The 17,776-nt window shown below is 37.5% G+C and overlaps 1 protein-coding gene across 1 annotated transcript; it reads left to right on the top strand.

Moving 5' to 3' along the window:
* The first annotated feature begins 439 nt into the window (after positions 1–439).
* Dynap (dynactin associated protein) lies at positions 440–4,595 on the top strand. The gene is made up of 3 exons (NM_029346.1): positions 440–698; positions 2,939–3,019; positions 3,709–4,595. The coding sequence occupies exons 1-3, from the start codon at positions 642–644 to the stop codon at positions 4,054–4,056; spliced, it is 486 nt and encodes a 161-aa protein (NP_083622.1). The 5' UTR covers positions 440–641; the 3' UTR covers positions 4,057–4,595.
* The last annotated feature ends 13,181 nt before the right edge of the window (positions 4,596–17,776 follow it).

The following is a 17,776-nucleotide window of genomic DNA, read 5'->3' as shown; positions in this document are numbered from 1 at the left end:
TTCTGCCTAATTTTGTGGGGCCACAATCTCAAACCTAGAGGAAACTTTATTTCAAGTGTGTGACCACTGTGAACAAACTGTTCCATGACAAGCAATGCACCCGTGTTACTAATGTAAGCTTGTTCCTATGTTAAAAATGGAGACAGTTGTATTTACTGTGAAGCTTAAATTTATCTTAATCCCCAAATCTCGGCATGTCTTATCACTGAAATCCTTTGAATTTAGTCAACACCCTAATCCTTCTATTTGCTTAGGTATAGGATTCCTCAATATGAATAATTAGGGAGTGGCTTTGTGGCTTGTTCAGAAGCCTCGTGGGATTCCTAAACTGTGAGAAACTGCGTGAAACCCACAACGGAGCCAGAGTTTCTATATTCCCAGCATCCTAAAGCCTTTCATATATAAGAGAATGTTTCCTCCTTGGTACTTTAAAAGGCAGCCAGTGTCTCTACTTTTCTTTATCTAATTTTTGTAGTATCCTTTAGACCTTTCCCAAGAGGATAAATAGCTACAAGTTTCTAGAATTCACATCGACTAAAGGCACCATTAGTGAGCTGACAGAGGTTCAGCGTCTCTTCATTCTAATCCACGGAGTTGGCACATAACTTCTTGGACTCGCGGCTGAGATCATCTCTCCCAGGATGGTTAGAAAGCAGCAGCAATACACCTTGAATGTTGAGCAAAACGTGGCAGAGCAGGTGGGTACTCTAGACAACCTTTAACAGCTCTCATGTCTAATATTCTTGATTTCAACATTTAAAACCATGCAGGGACTTTTGAACTTTACTGTTGCAGAGGGAATCCGGTTGTCATTATCATAGATGTGTTAGTTACATAGCATGCCAGACTATGGTTTTATATTCTCGGATGTCTGGGAATTAGCCTTGATGCATGGATGTTAGTATTTATATCAAAACATAGGATAAGGTACCTGCAGGGAAAACAAAAACAAATCAAAACCAACTCGGTTAGATGATTTGAAGAGCCACTGTAATAACAAATATTGTGATATTTTTATTTTTACATAGATTAGTCCATTGGAAGCATTTATTATTTATTTTTTCCACAGAAATGCGTTTACTTATAATCAAGGTCATGATTATAGGAAGTGTCTCATGGAGCAGAGAACTTTGTTGACAATACATTACTCTGCAGATGCCAATCAGGCTTTTCTCAGACTCGTGAAAACGTACCTGAGTGATCGCAATCTCACTTCATACTCAAACCAATGCCTTGGTTTCACAAACAAGGAAAATGAAATGTTTATGATTGCGTGTAGCTATTCCGTGGCAGAAACTGAATTTTTCTCTCAAATACTCCTTTACAAAAAATAAACGACTTTTCAGTTCAACATCTATGTCATGACACAAGAAAATAGTTTTTTTTTTTCAACTAGAATTTGTATACATACTGACGGCAAAGTTATAACTTCCTAGAATATTAATATTGTCTTAATATTTTAAATGGAACCCGAGAGCAGTTTAGTTTTCTAAAACGAGACTATAACGTGCATGTAATTTATATTTTCCCTGGGATTTCAAGAATGCTGCACATCACTGCTTTAACCTCCTATGTTTAATAGTTTTGTTCGGACCCTGTAAGCCGCAGAATGTGATTTATCGTGCTCGCTCACAATAATGAAAATATTGATTTAATTCAGTCCTTTATGTACTTAATTATGCCAAGAAAACAATGAGACAAAATTCCTTGATGACAAAAAGAAAGAAAGAAACAAAGAAAAGAAACAAACTGAAAAGGAAAGAAAGAAAGAAACAAACAAAGGAGGGGTTAGAATCATGTTTTCACCATTCTGACAGATGATCTGAACCCTCTTGTGGTCCTTCAGACAGAGGAGCCTTGCTTTGAACAATTGTGTGGTATTTCTCTTGTGAACCTTAGAAAACTGTTAAAACCTAATGCACCCAGAATCTTACCTAGAGAAATGCAGTGTTGTTCCCTCTTCAAATTTAACTTAATCTGATCTTTTAGTTTGTTATTTTATCACGTGAAATTATTATCAAACAACCAAAGCATTTCTTCCAAAAATTATAATTATATTGGTCATATATCAATGAACTCATATCTCATATTACTTGTAATTCAGGTAACTGATAGGTTATCCTATTACTGAAAATTTTTGTAAGAGGATGCTTATTGAAGTTGCCTCTTGTGCCTCAATAAAGTTTATAGTTTTCTATTTGTGATAATTCTATGGCAGTTTATTTATTTAGACAATGTATGTACTTCATTACTACTGTGAACAGTGACACATGAGAAAGTAATGGCTTTCTCATGTATATTTCCTTATGTATTTATGTATATATATTTCTTATATATTAATGTATATTTCTTTATATATTTATAACTAATAAACTGTGAGTTGTTATTTTGATAGTTTATATGGTTGATTATCAAGATTCTGCTATTAGACTATCCCACAAATGTTGGCAATTTTGCCTTTATTTTTGTCGCTATTTGTATGTACTGAGGAGAATTTTCAGGAAAACATTCTCCACTCTCCTTCCTTGAACAGGATGGCCCTCAGGCCTCACTGTTAAAACATAGTTTGGAGGTAAATAGTCTCTTTCACATTCAGGAACGATCCTATTGTTTTTAGCGCATGCAAAGTCATTTTGCTTGACCCCCTTTGTCAGCACAGGCTCTTTACACGTGTTCAGTGGCACCGAGGCTGCTGTTGATACGATCACCTTATTTCCCTTCTTCAATCATTTGGTGTGAACCATAAACATATCTGTGTCATCCTTAAGCCATTATACTCATGGAGTTGACCTAATTCTTCCTTTGCACCATGTTACACTCATGTTATTTTGTGTTTGTTTCATGGACTGTGTTCCCAGATCACACAAACTTTCCTCATTCTTAAAGTTTAAGACTTGCTCTCTGCTTTTTAATTGACTTTCTGTCTCTTTCTGTACAGTTATTAAGGAGTCCTTACTGTTCAACGGAAGGAACACACTGTGACTGCAGATCCCACCATGTGACATGTGAGCTGCATCAGGTAAGGTCTGAGAGATTTGGCTAGACACATCTATTGTTTCTTAGAATAACTTAAAATAAGATAGTCAAATCCTACCCCGGTACTTCTAATAGGTTCCTGGGACACCATAAGGTCTCCCACGGAGCGATAGCTCTAGATTGTGTGTCTTTAAGAGCATATAGATTAAAGCTGATTTACTCTCTCTGTTCATATATTTCAGTGAGATCCTTGTATTTATGCTTGACATGCAAAATATATTTAAGAATTTTAATTACAAGTGTTAATATTTAATGTAAAAATTTACAGAATGAACAACGAACAAAAAAAAAAAAACCAAAAAACAAAAAACAAAAAAGGTCCCCTCAATGTTCCATCTTCCAAAGACTATCGAAATATACCTTCACTTTTATACTTGCCAATACTAATTAGAAATAATTATCTACTTTGAGACATTTGTACCTGATAATATTATGATAATTTCTAAGGCAATCTATTTAATATGAAAACATTGCTTTAATATGGAAGGGATCACTGAGGGATTTTGCTCTCCTTACAGAATTATATGTTATGTTGTGTGTGTGTAAGGGGAGACATTTGTATATCCCTAACAACCTTTAAGAGTAATGAAATACATTCATCTTCTAATTGAAATCTGTTACCTGTTACCATTTTGTGCCTGCAGAAATAATGACTCTTGTAATGCTTTTCAGGTGACGAAGAACCGGTGTTCCCTCTGGAAAGTATTCCTAATATGTCTGTTGGCTTGTCTAGTTGCCACATCCATTACAGCTTTGGCCTTTTACTTTGGCCCCTTTGGCAATTCCAACAATACCACCATTGTTATTCACACAGATGGAAGGTCCTGCCAAGATCCCTGTGCCTCTCCCTCTACGTCATCTCCAACCACAATCCCTTCACCTAGACCTGACACCACTCCATCTCCTACTAATACAACCACCCCGGCCTTGCCTACCACCCTGCCCACATTTACTACAGTGATGACCAGTACCTCCACAGAACATGACGTTGAAATTGAACTTGACGACGAACAAATATAGCATGAACTCTCGGTCCTCAAGCCAGATCAATATTCTCACAGAAAGGGGACATAGCCAAGATCCTGCTATGACATCCCATAGCGTATGTCTTCGTTAGACCTAGTTCTCTACTAATCTATGCTGCTTTCCATGTGGTGATAGTCTTGCATTGATTAATTAATACCTGCCATGTTCTGGAAATTCTCTCATTCTGAGACTTTTTCCATGTCAGAGGACAATGAAAAGGGACCAAGCCAGCTAAGTTAATCATGTTTCTGCTTATGAACTCTAATTTTCCAACTTCTCTCCTTAAGAGAGTTCATGTGGCAAAGGAGCATCATAGAGGGGACAAGAGATGCAGGTCTACGTGGTGGTCACTGACTATCTAGGGATGGTAACATGGTATAGAGTCCATGTATTGTTGGACACTGTAAAGGACAGAGGCATTATTTGTCTAGCCTGTGACACTGAGTCTCGGTTTGTTGAGGTGTCCTCTACCTGACTTTTTGTTGTTCTAGCTTCCCTACTTGCAAGTTTCAATAAACCTAACCTTGCATGTCACCTCTGAGTCTTATATTTGACTTCTCAGTAGTCTAGCCCACTGCCTTAGCACATCTCGGCTATGAATGATACACCCACAATGTTAAGTGATTAGAGAAGCCAAATTCCAATAGAATATGGTCGGTTCATGTAGGATAATACAAAGAGTGTTTTGTTACCTATTTTGTACTATCAACCTTCAAGGAATTATTTCTATTAATTTTTTGAGAGTTTTATATATTTTGTATTTTATATTTGAGAGTTTTATATAATTTGTATTTTATATGTATTTTATATTTTATATATTTTGTATTTTGAAGATGTTTGCCTTTTCCTTACTTCCCTCCCAGAGCTACTTCTTCCGTGCTCCATCCTTCCCAAGCAACTTGGAGGTTCTTTTTTTTTACTTGATTTTCTTTTTTGCTCTTTGAGCTTGGCTTGTGAGTCGGGCTTGCTCTAGAATATGGTGGCCTACCAGGATCACATCTTTAAGTCTTGGGAATGGGGCTTGCTCTACCATATATATATGGTAGTCTATGAGAGTCACATCATTAAGGAAAGTTGACTCTCCATGTCCCAGAAACTATCAACTGCCAATAACTCCACATTTCATGATGGCATTTCCTAGTCAGGTTCTTCCCTTTATGCTGGAATTTTTATTTTTATTTTTTGGTCTGGCTAGAGTTTCTGTAGGTCTTACCTACATGAATGCTCTTGTTGTGCTCTGAGTTCACGGGAAACTCAGATGAGCCCAAGAATTGCAAAGTCTGCTGCAACTCGCAAAAGAGTTTATTTTCAAGTTAGAACTCGGTTCACCCACCTCGCACCTGGCAATCGATCATGAAAACATTGGGTTTATGTACAGTATAGTTAAGAGGAATAGGGTGAATATTCACAGAAAAGGGGAGTAGAGGGTGGAATTGTGCTGAAGCAGGACCAGTGGTTAATGGGTGTCTGCTCAAGGACTAATTTTATGGCCAGTCATAACTGTCTGTGACCTGACCTCTGTTTACCTTTTTTTCTCATGATCTCCCTTGAGCTTATTTCTCTAAGGTCTCAAGGACAGGCACCTGGAGTTTTGCTGTTTATCAGCAGGAGTGTTGAGTGCCATTCTAGTGCTAGGGGAGGGGGAGGGAGGATGGGAGCCTCTGGCTGGGAACACAGAGGCAAACTGTCTGGATAGCAAACTGTCTCTCTAGTATCAGTAATTCAGGGGTTACAATACACTTACTACAATTATGCAAGGTCTTAGGTGCAACTCCTTCATTGGGTACTGGAAACAGTGACTCTGCAGATACCCACCACTTCTGCCGCTTAGAATGGCACTTCTTCAAAGATTCCCAAGCCTTGGGCAGAGGCTGTGATCTGAAGGTCCCATTTAGCGCTGAGAACACTCCACAGCTTTTTACCAGTTGAAGGGTTATCACCCTGTTAATGGACATGTATTGCAAGGAGAAGCTTTTCTGATGAATGTTAAGAGATATACTAAAATATGCATATAAAGATAGGAATTTAGGAGGCAATTGATTACTATTATTTAGCAGAATAATAATATTAGGCCCTCACCAGAGCTCATGACCTAAGAAATCATGGGTTTGTGGCCCAGTTAATAGTACTGGGCTTCATTTCTATCTTAGGGAGCAGGGTTTAGATCTAATCAGAAGATAGTTGCTCACACCCATAACATTCGTGCTACTCTTTCATCGGCAGACATATGTTCTTGCTTGTAGGGTTTCTAAGTGAGATTGAAGTATATTATTTTTCTTCTCCAACAGCCTGCACAGAAACTTATAGCACCATGAACACTAGCCAGTAAGGGAATACTGCAGTGAGCATTCCAAGAGGAAAGAGGGATGCTGTGTGGACCCGGCTCAATGTAGGTTTCTGCTTCTTAGTTCTTTAACCACTACCTACCATCTAGCCAGTGATGTGCCTTCCTAGTCACTTGTATTTAACTGATTTTTATTTATTTTATATTTCTATGCCAGTACTGAGAGAAGCAAGGATGTTCATGTCTGTGATTTTTTAAAAAACTTAATAAATACTTATTGACCTATATAGAAAATATCTTCATACGGAGGAATTAAAAGAAACTGGCAACCATTAAGAAATAATGAGTGTTTCAGTCAAAGATCGAATGTAGGGCAAAGATGAATATCTGTTTTTTTTTTAATTAGGTAATTTCCTCGTTTACATTTCCAATGCTATCCCAAAGGTCCCCCATACCCAACCCCCCAATCCCCTACCCACCCACTCCCCCTTTTTGGCCCTGGCATTCCCCTGTACTGGGGCATATAAAGTTTGCAAGTCCAATGGGCCTCTCTTTGCAGTGATGGCTGACTAGGCCATCTTTTGATACATATGCAGCTAAAGACAAGAGCTCCCAGGTACTGGTTAGTTCATATTGCAGTTCCCTTTAGCTCCTTGGGTAATTTCTCTAGCTCCTACATTGGGGGCCGTGTGACCCATCCAATAGCTGACTGTGATTATCCACTTCTGTGTTTGCTAGGCCCCGGCGAATATCTGGTTTAAAACAGAAATTGAGAATATAAGGGATAAAATAAAATTAAAAGCAAAGGCACACTGGGGAAGACTTCAGACGAAGACAAGGTATACATTGACATGCACTCACACCACACTTTCTCATGATCACTATCAATATTATCCTCTAACTATATCTATATAATTTAACACTGTTACTGGAAGGGCACGTGTTGATCATTTGTGATGAAACACAATAATTGTTCAATGTTACCCATGTTCTTAGTGATTAATACTTGGAGCATAACCTTTTCAATATGAAAAGAATTCAGTGGTAAAGAATTCTGTCTGCCTACCCTTTGACTACTAAGCCTACAAAAGCAGACTGGCCCGCAAAGGGATGCTCTTAGACAAAGATGTAGATTACAAATAAAATGCTGTTTGATTTCTATGTAATTCTAGGTTTGTTTGCTGAGATGACAGGACAGTTAAACTAGACTTGATCTTAGAGTTTTGTAGAGAAAATGGGATTTGCAAAAGAAAAAGTTGATATGTTATCATTCCTTTGATTTTGCTAATTACAGCCTGCTTTTAATACTTATCACAGTAGTGGTTACATAAATACTGAGTCTTGGAAGAATTATTATATATATATATGATAAACTACTTGCTGGTAGAATATAAGAATGAATAAAGACATTATATGAATTTAAAAATACCATTAAACTGTATGTAAGAGTTTAAAAATGCAAGGAAATAATTATTCACACATTTCCTTCAGAATAATTCTGAAGTTTTATTTCTATTATACAACGATATAAGAAAGTTTAATTTTGCTAGATTTAAGTATTCTTCCAATATAGTTTAAATTTGCTTTGCAATATGAGTAAAGACAGCTTTATGTTTTAAATATGTTGTCAGTAAAGGATAATACAAAGATACAAATATGTTCTGTATTCTCTGAGCCATTTTGAGTGATGGGAAGCTGTGGGGAGACTTCTCTCATGTGCTTAACAATGTTGCAGAATGCGACAATACGGAAGGAGGCTCACTTTATTTGGCTTGAGTATCCCAGCATCATGGTTGGGAGTTGGACTTTTGGGGTTAAATATTTGTGTGGTGGTGGGCATCCTATTTCCGGTTATCTGAGATGATCAGGTTTCTGTTCTTAATAAATAAGAGATTGAAATGGATCTTAGATTTTTCCTTTGCTTTAGGCTTTAATGATTTAATAAATTATTCAATAGTCCGCAGAGTTGTGGGATCTGTCTTAAACTGTTAAAATATCTAACCTCAGAACATTTAAAAAAAATGATATGACAGTACTGAGTAAGGCGTGCACATTCAGCAGGCAAGCTTTCCCACAATATTATCTAAAGCTTATCTAGTTCTAGTGACCAACTCAACAAATGCTAAACCCATCATGCTTTCCGATCATTCATTCTGGTCTTTATCTCATTAACACTTATCCACAGAAGTCTAGTGGCAATGAGGCATTTAAAATTATTCATATGAGCGTTCGCTATCTTAAACATCTGGCAAAAGTTTTTTTAGTCAGTTTTTCTGTTTATGTTTGTCTTGCGTGAGTTTTCTTTTTTCATATTGCTTTTGTACAAATCGGACAAGATGGATTTCAATTGTCTTTAAGAGATCTCACAATAGAAAACAAACTAAAGAAACACGTGATATAAGAACTGAGAGAAGAAGCTAAAGTGGTTGGTAATGCGTGTCAAGTCTTTTGTGTGAGTATACACCTTCTCTGAAGTTCAGTTCGATTTGTCAGAACAGTGTATGCACAGACCCTGTGACACTGGGTATATTTGTCCCTAGATTTGCTTCTGACCTAGAAGGAAGCTGTGAATGCTCTTATAAACGGAACAAGAAACTCCAAGTTATTGCTTCCTGCTAATTACCTTAAAGAGAATTCTATCAGTCTGTAATGTTAAGTTTATTGTAATTGATGAATTAACCCAAAGAAAGGAAGTCACATACTACAAAGTGCAAATCCTCCCAAAATTTGTATATAGCAACTCTATCATTTTCCATTTCCAGAAATTAGTCATATGACTATATCCGTCTGCCACAAAAGGACTAGGAAGATTTATGGATGTCTCCATCTAACATATGAGTTGTATTTTATGAAGAAAATAAGGATGGTGAATATTAGGGACAGCCAAGAGTCTGACACATTAATTGAATTAAAACATTAAGAGGGATGGATATACAAGCGTTTTTCTCTTTGTTTTTAATCTCTTCACAAACCTCAGGTTTTTTTTAAAATAAAATTTGAATAAACATCTGACAGTTACAAAATTATAAGGAATTCTAGTAATACTGAGTCATGACTAATGCAAGGATGAGCTGGCCTTAGGTGGCAACCTCACTGACTGAGGATTCATGTCTCCAGGAGGCTCACCTTCACTGGGGAACAACAGCAGTCCCTCCCAAAAGGAGTGGTTCATGTTTTCTACCTTTGTATAACCCCAAAGAGCCCAGCCCTTTGGCAGGAAGAACAAAACACCTGTGTTGTTCAGATGAATGTACACTGGCAATATCACAGAGACATCACGCAGCTAGACGAGCCTTAGGAATCATCCAATCCAGAACAGGAAGGGAGTGGAGCCGGAACAGTCTTTGGAAGGATATGGGGCTTGCAGACGCAGTGCAAAACATTTAATCCCTTTACCTCATGGAGCTCATTGGTGCATTGGTGCCTAAAGCTAAGATTAGAAACTGTGGGGCTCTGCTCTAGCATGAACTAGTTTCTGACTTAGATTTGACTGTTTCCTTGTATTTGTGAGTGCATTCACGTCACTCTTCAATAGCTTCTACTTATCTTTTGCAATATTTGGAAGAATATTGGTGGAAATCAGAAGGAAACAAAAGGAAGAAGCAAGATGAGGCTTGACACTTTTCTGTTGGTATTTTCTCTATCGAGTCTTCAATTTTACCTTTCAGTGCCCCTGAGATCCAGTTTTGTTTTTTGTTTTTCTTTTCTTTCTGGGTCTCACTGAAGGATAGTGTACAAGTTAAGATGTTCAAACTCTACAACTAAGCAGCCAGTGTCTGAATTCTAGTTTCCTCAGTTACTATGTGACCTTGGGAATTGCAAACCTCCTTCCCTAACCTCAGTTTTCTCATCTAGAAACAGTGGATAAAACTGTACCTATTTTGTAGGGTTACTATGAGCATAAGTGAACTAATACACATGAGGCACATTAAAGAGTAGTCTGGCACAAGATAGACATTAAGAAGATGTTAACTAGTGCTGTCAATCATTCCGGGATAATGGCGAAATGCATAAGTCATGGTTGGGTGTTCCATTGTCATGTGATCCAGTTGTTGGCATTTCTCCTCATTCAATTAGAAGTTGATAAACAATGAGAAAATTTCAAGTGATTATGCTATCCAGTTAAGAAAACAGTTATGAAAGAATGGAAATGTCTGAGAAAGTTTTACTCATGGTTTGCTCAAAGCTTCACACAGGTTAGAATGGGGTGGAATATAAAGTAAAATGTATGCAAAGGTACTTTGGAAATGATCAGAGGTGAAGTTTGGATGTGCTGTTAAAGGATTTACCTCCTGTCACGCAAGAATGAAACAGCATATGTTGTCCAATGGCTAAGCCATAGCAAGATATTTTGCACTAATGCCTCTCCTAAAACAACAAATAATTTTTAAAAATTAGTAATATTTTTACTATGAGGAATATCTTAACTCGAGTATCAATATTCAAAAACGTTCGAGTATCAAGACATAAGACATAAGAACGTTCTTATGTCTTAATTTCGTAGCATTTGGAATTCTCAGAGATCATTGCCACAAGAACATGTTAATAACCCATGTGCAGTTAAAACGTGATGACATTCAACATGTGGGCTACAGTGTCCTGGTCTAGAGCCTGGACAAGGGCAAGAAATGAGCTCAGATATTTCATCCTGTCTTTCTTCTCCCTGACCCAAGTGTTCTTTTTTGTTTGTTTTTTGTTTTTTGTTTTTTTTGTAAATTGAAAATAGATTGTTTTCATGTAATATACATTTTCAGCAATTTCTTCTCCATCTCCTCCCAGATCTTTCTTATCTCCCTATCCATGCATTGACCAAAATACACACCCAACCAGAGTGTTCTTATGTAAAGATTTCTTGTGAGAAATGGAAGAATCTCACAAAGTAATAGCTTTCTTCCTAGAACACTATAAGCTGTGACTCTTATACTGGGCATAAAAGACTAAAAGAGATTTGGAGTTTTTCTTTTTTACCTCTTAGTAGCACAGCTCTCAGTGTGTGTGTGTGTGTGTGTGTGTGTGTGTGTGTGTGTGTGTGTATATTTTATCCCTCTTAGTCATCAGCATCCTTGTCTGTACACTTGAGTCATGAGCTTGTTTCTAAAGTTGCTGTGAAGGTAATGGATTATCACAGGCAAGGGGCACTCTGCAGCTAGGAGGACCATCCCCAGGAAAGCTGGGATTATTATTATTTATTCTCTTTATGAGTTAGAAGCACCATCTGAAATTGGTGCCAGCATACTTTTACTATATAAGAGGGACACTTTGTCAACTGTGATTAGAAACACGGATTTTAGAGACAAAGAAAATAGAATATCAATACAAGTTCCATGTATTAATTGTGATCTCCTCAAAGTCCAATATGGATTGCCATTTGTTAAAGAGGAATAATGGTAGCATGTAGCCTATATAGTTGTAAGGACTAAAAGTCTAAAGACTTATTAATACAGTTATGCACTGTTACATGGTTTAATAGTTTTCTGTAGAATAATTATGTTATCCACTAGGGGATTTACTAGCTGTCAGGCATTGTTAAATCCATTTTCATTGGAAGTTCCTGGCTCACTTGTAGTTTGTCTCAGAGTTGCTCCCAGGCAAAATGTGTGCTTTCCATGATGGTTGTTCCCATTGATGCCTTCTTCTAAAATCTCTTTTCTGCTTTGGTTCTCCCTGCCAGGAGAGCAGAGATTTCAGAAAACCACATTTTCTTCTCGCAGTGTATCTCTAGGGACAATAGCTACTTCTCTGAATTACGGCCACCTCCCAATCACCTTCATCAGGGTGGCATCTCTTGCAGACCCATTGAGCTTGACTTCAGGAACAGCCCAATACATTTTCATTTTAGAGTGCCCTTCAGTGTTTTAGGAGAGTGTTAAGTTCACCCTGTTTTCTTACTTTGCCTGATTTCCCCCTCTACCTCTTTTATTAGAGGGTGATCTATCTATCTATCTATCTATCTATCTATCTATCCATATCTATCTCCCCTTAGACTGAATTGTGACTCAGACCCTTCATGGCTATTGCATACTGCTCACACCCCATATTGATTTCATTCTCCCATGACTCCTAACTAGGCCAAGCTTGCTTTGCATAAGGTGGAGGAGTGTCTTCATATTCCTAGCCTGTCATCTACAGGCAAGCTATTAATCCCTCTTTATTCCTCACAGTGAGTAAAAGACTCAAAGAATAGTCTTCTAAGCCAGCATGAATTATAGGAGATTAGTAGTCCCCAAAACAACTATGGAATATGAGGAATAGAAATTGTCACTGATGGGAAAGCTGTAAGGCTCTACTATGCAGAATGGGGTAGTCATCTGGATTACATATTACTGGAATTCGCAAGAAGTTTCCTCAGAAGTAAAACTTTAAAGGAATAAGGTGATGACTGGATTGGGAGACCTTATTTCCTAGTTTGTTCCAGTTGGCAAGGCTTTGGCAATCATCACTGGTAATTGGAGCATAGCCACACCTAGCATAGATGCATATGAGAATAATAGCTCTAGTAGGCAGCAGTCATAAGGACATTGGTGCCTTGCCCTGCTATTCTCCATCATTTTCAAGAAGGCTCATCTGCTACACAGCAGAATGTGGTACATCACTCAACTTCCAGGAAAACCAGTGAGCTATGATGAGGCACCAACCATTCCCCAAGAACTATGTTTCTTCAAATATTACTATCTAAATTATACATATTTATGTGGCATGATATGATAATTCCATTCATGTGAATAATATATTACAGAGTGGGGGAGTTAGTATTTCTACCTCCTCAATTTTTTTTTGTTGTTGTTTTTTTTTTTTTTCAAAACAAAGTCTCATTCTATAATCGGGGCTGACTGCAGATTCACTCTATATCCCTTATTGTCTATACTCATAGCAACTCGCTTGCCTCTGCTAGGATTACAAGTGAGAGACATCACACCCAACTCTAAACATTTTTTTAAGTTTTTCAAATTTAAGTTACTTTTGAAATAGCAACACCCTCTGTAGTCCAGGGTTAGCCTTGAATTCACAAACTTCTTTGCTCTACCTTCCAAGTGCTGAGATTACAGGAACAGTCCACCACAACTGCTGTCAAATTCTTACTAATATTTAATAAATGTGTAGGAGGCATACAATTTAATACCAGCATACAATACCCAAATGACAAAGTCATGACAATTAAAATGTCATTACTTTTTCGGAAAATAAATGTGGCATGTTCTCAGGACGATGTTGTAAAAATGATTGGTTTGAATATAGAATAGTAACTACTTGAGGCTGGAAAGAGTGAAAGGAGGAAAGAAGGGGGAAGGACAGTGGGAAGCTGGGGCTCAAACACCGTTATATAGAAGCAGTCAGATCTAGTGCTCAACAGTATAAAGGGGTGGTTAAAATTCACAATTTTTTATGTATGTTTTATGAATTAGAGGAAATGTATTTTGATACAGTTGCTTTTCTATATTGGTTTGAAATCTATGCTCACATATTTTCTATGTTAAAGGGAGTGGAGAAAAAAAGGAACATTTTAAACTGTCTCTCCTTAAGTAACTATTATTTTTAATGAAAAAAACAGAAGGGCCCAGTCTGTGAGGGATCAGAATTGCTCCACCCATGGGCTTATAGATTTTCTTTTCTGGGAAAATTGATAAAGGCCTTATGGAAGAGACAACAGTTGACGTGGGTCTTAAGATTGTTTAGAAACTTGTTTAGTGTTTGAAATTCATCTTTCTGATATAAGTCAAACATGTTTATTATGCAAAAGAAAACTGAATAATTCAAAGGAGGATACAGATGCAGAAAATATTAGCCAATTTTCTTAGTACCAGACACAACCACTAATAATATTTTCCTTTGTTTAAAAAGTCAAATTTATAAAGGTGTTTTTCAGTGTTCATAGCCCTTAATATAGTCTGTCCTCTCTTAAAACTTGTAATGAATAATTAGAGATCCAGATAGACTCAGGTGCAAAGCTATTCATAATAGCACATTTGCAAGAAAGCTCATCTGCTACACAGTAGAGAGTAGCATATTTGTGGAAGATGTAGGCACTCAAATTACTCCCAACAAAGAGAAGTTTAAGAATGGCAAGGCTAAGGAGCTGAGGAGATGGCTCTACAATTACAGCAATATACAGAACCTGTTCAGTTCTAGCACTCACACTGGACAGTTTATAATCATCTGTAGCTCCATCTCCAGGAGGTCAGATGTTCTCTTTTTTCCTAGCCTCTTTTCAAAATATACATATACAAAAAGAATTTATGGATGTATCATCTAATGGGAGCGACAGTGCCTTAGCTAGATATCTTATTCCACCAAACATTGCTTCCAGTGCTAGGGGTGGGTTCCATCTCTTTGATTCATTGACCAAATGGATCTCATTTACTGCCTTCAACCCAACCATCATAAGCTATTGCTGGGGATATTGGTTACTCTCAATACCATAAAGGTAAGTCCTTGTTTCTGAAAGCACAATTTACCTATGTCATTGAACATGGGCCCAAATAAAAATATCACTCCTACTTAAAAACATTCGTGGTGCTAGAAGATATTTTGAGTGCTGTGTACCAGTGGAGAGAACAATCATCGTTATCCCCCAACTACAAACTTTGCTATTTATACCAGGAACTGCCTGCAAGATAGGTTACTGAAAAAGTCACATGAATAGTTATGGAAGTAACTAATGACTTTTTAAAAGTTGTGTTTCACTCTGGAACCCATATTTGACACTGCTAAAGTGGACAAGAACTGGAAACTAGGTAAGTCTTGGGCTTGAGGAGACAATATATAACTATCTTTCTATTAAAAAAGATATAACAAAGATATAACAAATTACTACTACTGTCTATTATTTGTTATACCCACTGATCATAGAATTTTGCTCAGTTCCCATTAGAAAGGCTTCTTCTTGCAGTAGGTGGGAATTAACACAGAGAGCTACTAGACAATGTTCAGAGAGTGAGAGACTTTGGTGCACTCAAGCCTAAGTGGGATGTTTCCATCAAAGTCCTCTCTTCAAGGTTTAGGGCTCTATGCAAAAGAGGAGATGGAAAGAGTCTAAGAGTCAGAGATAGTAGCTGATTTGAAGGAAACAGTGTCACCCAGATACAACAGAACTGATATGCATATAAATACACAGAGACTTGACAGCACCTACAGACACACACAGATTTAAACCAGATGAAACCCCTAGCACTGCGAATGGAAACTCGACACAAATTCTCTCTCCAAATGAAGAAGCTACTGGCGATTGATACCTACTGGAAAAAGAAAAGTCATTGTTCTCTAATGGAGTGTCACTGGATACACCAACCACACACCAGCGTAGGGCCTATGCCTACAGTAACTGGTCAACACAAAATAAAATCTGTTGGTGTTGGTGTTGGTGTGTGTGTGTGTGTGTGTGTGTGTGTGTATGTGTATGTGCGTGTTGTTTGTTTTGGTAATTTTTGTCTCATTGTGATTTTTGTTTTGTTTTGTTTAAAAAAAAAGAAAATAAAATTGTACAGATAGGGAGGTAGGGAGAATCTGGGGGCCAATTTAGGGAAAGAACATGGTCAAATTATAGTGTATGAAACATTTAAATAAAAATGCATTAAATTAGAAAATAAAACAGTAAAAATACCAATTAGTACATTCATAACATAACTTTTGCCTTTGAAGCTTAGGTTTTGTAGCAGAGGATAGGGTGGAAAGGCTGTAACAGCTAGAGGAACAGGAAGTTTCCTGTGAGACTGTGTCCTCCAGAAATATCAGAGGAGCTACATCCATGAAGTCTCATCAGCATGAATGCCTAAACAACACCTGAACAATGCCATTATCAATAGACAGGCTAACATGGAATGGAGCATCTCATAGGCTTCAAATAACCACATAGTCAAATAACTACAGGCAACTAAAGGACACTAAGAGGGAGAATTGGTCTTCCCCAGGGAAGAGTCGTTCAATTGGTTCTCCAATGCCAACCATGTGGTAGGCCATGAAATTTATACATACAAGTAATAGAATACAGAATGAGCATGTGTTTGTTTGTTTGTTTATTTATACGAATACATTCATTTTAATGTATCTAGTTACATGAATATCTGTATGTTGAATTGTTATTGCATAAACATACACATATACATATTTATATGTGGGTATATGCAATGTATACACACATATAAATATATATATTAACATACATATACATATATAATACATATATGTGTATGTAGAACAACAGTGAAAGATACAGAGGCCATGAATTTGAGAAAAAGCAGGTTTGTGTCCATGGGAAGGATTGGAGGAAAGAGGAAAGGGGGAAATGATACAATTGTAGTTTGATGTTAAAAACAAAGTATTATAAAAGAGAATTAACATAGAACTCTAAGACAAGGTAAATCTCTGCTATCTTAGCAGCATTAAAGTGGGGTCACATTTAAATCCACTTTACTTTAATGAAGCTTTGGCTGCACTCTCATATCTTGTTTGCTGGATAGTATGCTGTAAAGATAGTCAGAGGTAACTTTATAAATAACAGTGCTATTTTCAGTGATGGAGTGCTGCAGACCCTCTGGGTCCCTGTGTCTGCGTGGAACGGGTCTCTTGACGCGGGTGGGCAAAGCGTGGATGAATGACAAACAGACGCACACAGGAGAAATTTTGTGGAATCTGAGTGTCATTTTCAAATCGAGCATCAGACTTTTTATGCAGAGGACAATAAGGAAGTTGGGTGACAAATTTGCAAGGTACAATTGAGATAACCGGAATCTTACATAAAACAGAGGAATGCAAACACAAAAGGTCTAACGGGAACCACCTGGGATAGAATACATTGATAACAGCTGGGATCAACAAGGGCTCCACCTAAGATTCACTAATCTTAGAAGCCAGGGTCAAGGGCTTCGCGCCCTTGCCATAGTTCCTATTTTAGTCTCTTGTATAGTCCACCTTCCCCTTAGGCCATTTTAAATATGTGTATGGGTGTAACTCTGCTATAGTTTCTGGTTTCTCCTTTGGTCTGAAACTTCCTTCTTCCTTAGTGATGGTAAATTCCTGTGTAAGGGAGTGACTTAGCTTTTACAATCTTACTGAATTCCAAGCCCATGATCTTGCTCTAGGACCTTTCTAGGACTGTTGGAACACTGGCAGAAGGCTTTAGCCATGTCAGAATTCAATTTTAAAAAGCACTTATAATAGGAAAATACTGAAAGAGAGCACGTGGATTCATACACTAGACTAACGCGGTAATGGAACACGGGAATGAAAAATTAATGTATGGGTAGAGAACGCTAGACTCCAGGAGGAGAGTTTCCTTGAAACTCTTTTGCCTCATGAGTGACTTTTAAACCTTTCGGCTTGTCCAGCTGACTCGACCAGAGACCGTAGCAATGGAGAATCTCTTAGAAGCTGTGTCTACATAGGACTGATAACCAGTCCTTGTCCTTGGAAGAAATCTTGGCCTTTCCTCATACT

The sequence above is a fragment of the Mus musculus genome, chromosome 18, assembly GCF_000001635.26.
Source record: "Mus musculus strain C57BL/6J chromosome 18, GRCm38.p6 C57BL/6J".
In the NCBI taxonomy this organism is placed as follows: Eukaryota; Metazoa; Chordata; class Mammalia; order Rodentia; family Muridae; genus Mus; species Mus musculus.
The sequence above is the reverse complement of the archived record's forward strand: the minus strand, read 5'-3'. Positions and strand labels throughout refer to the sequence as shown.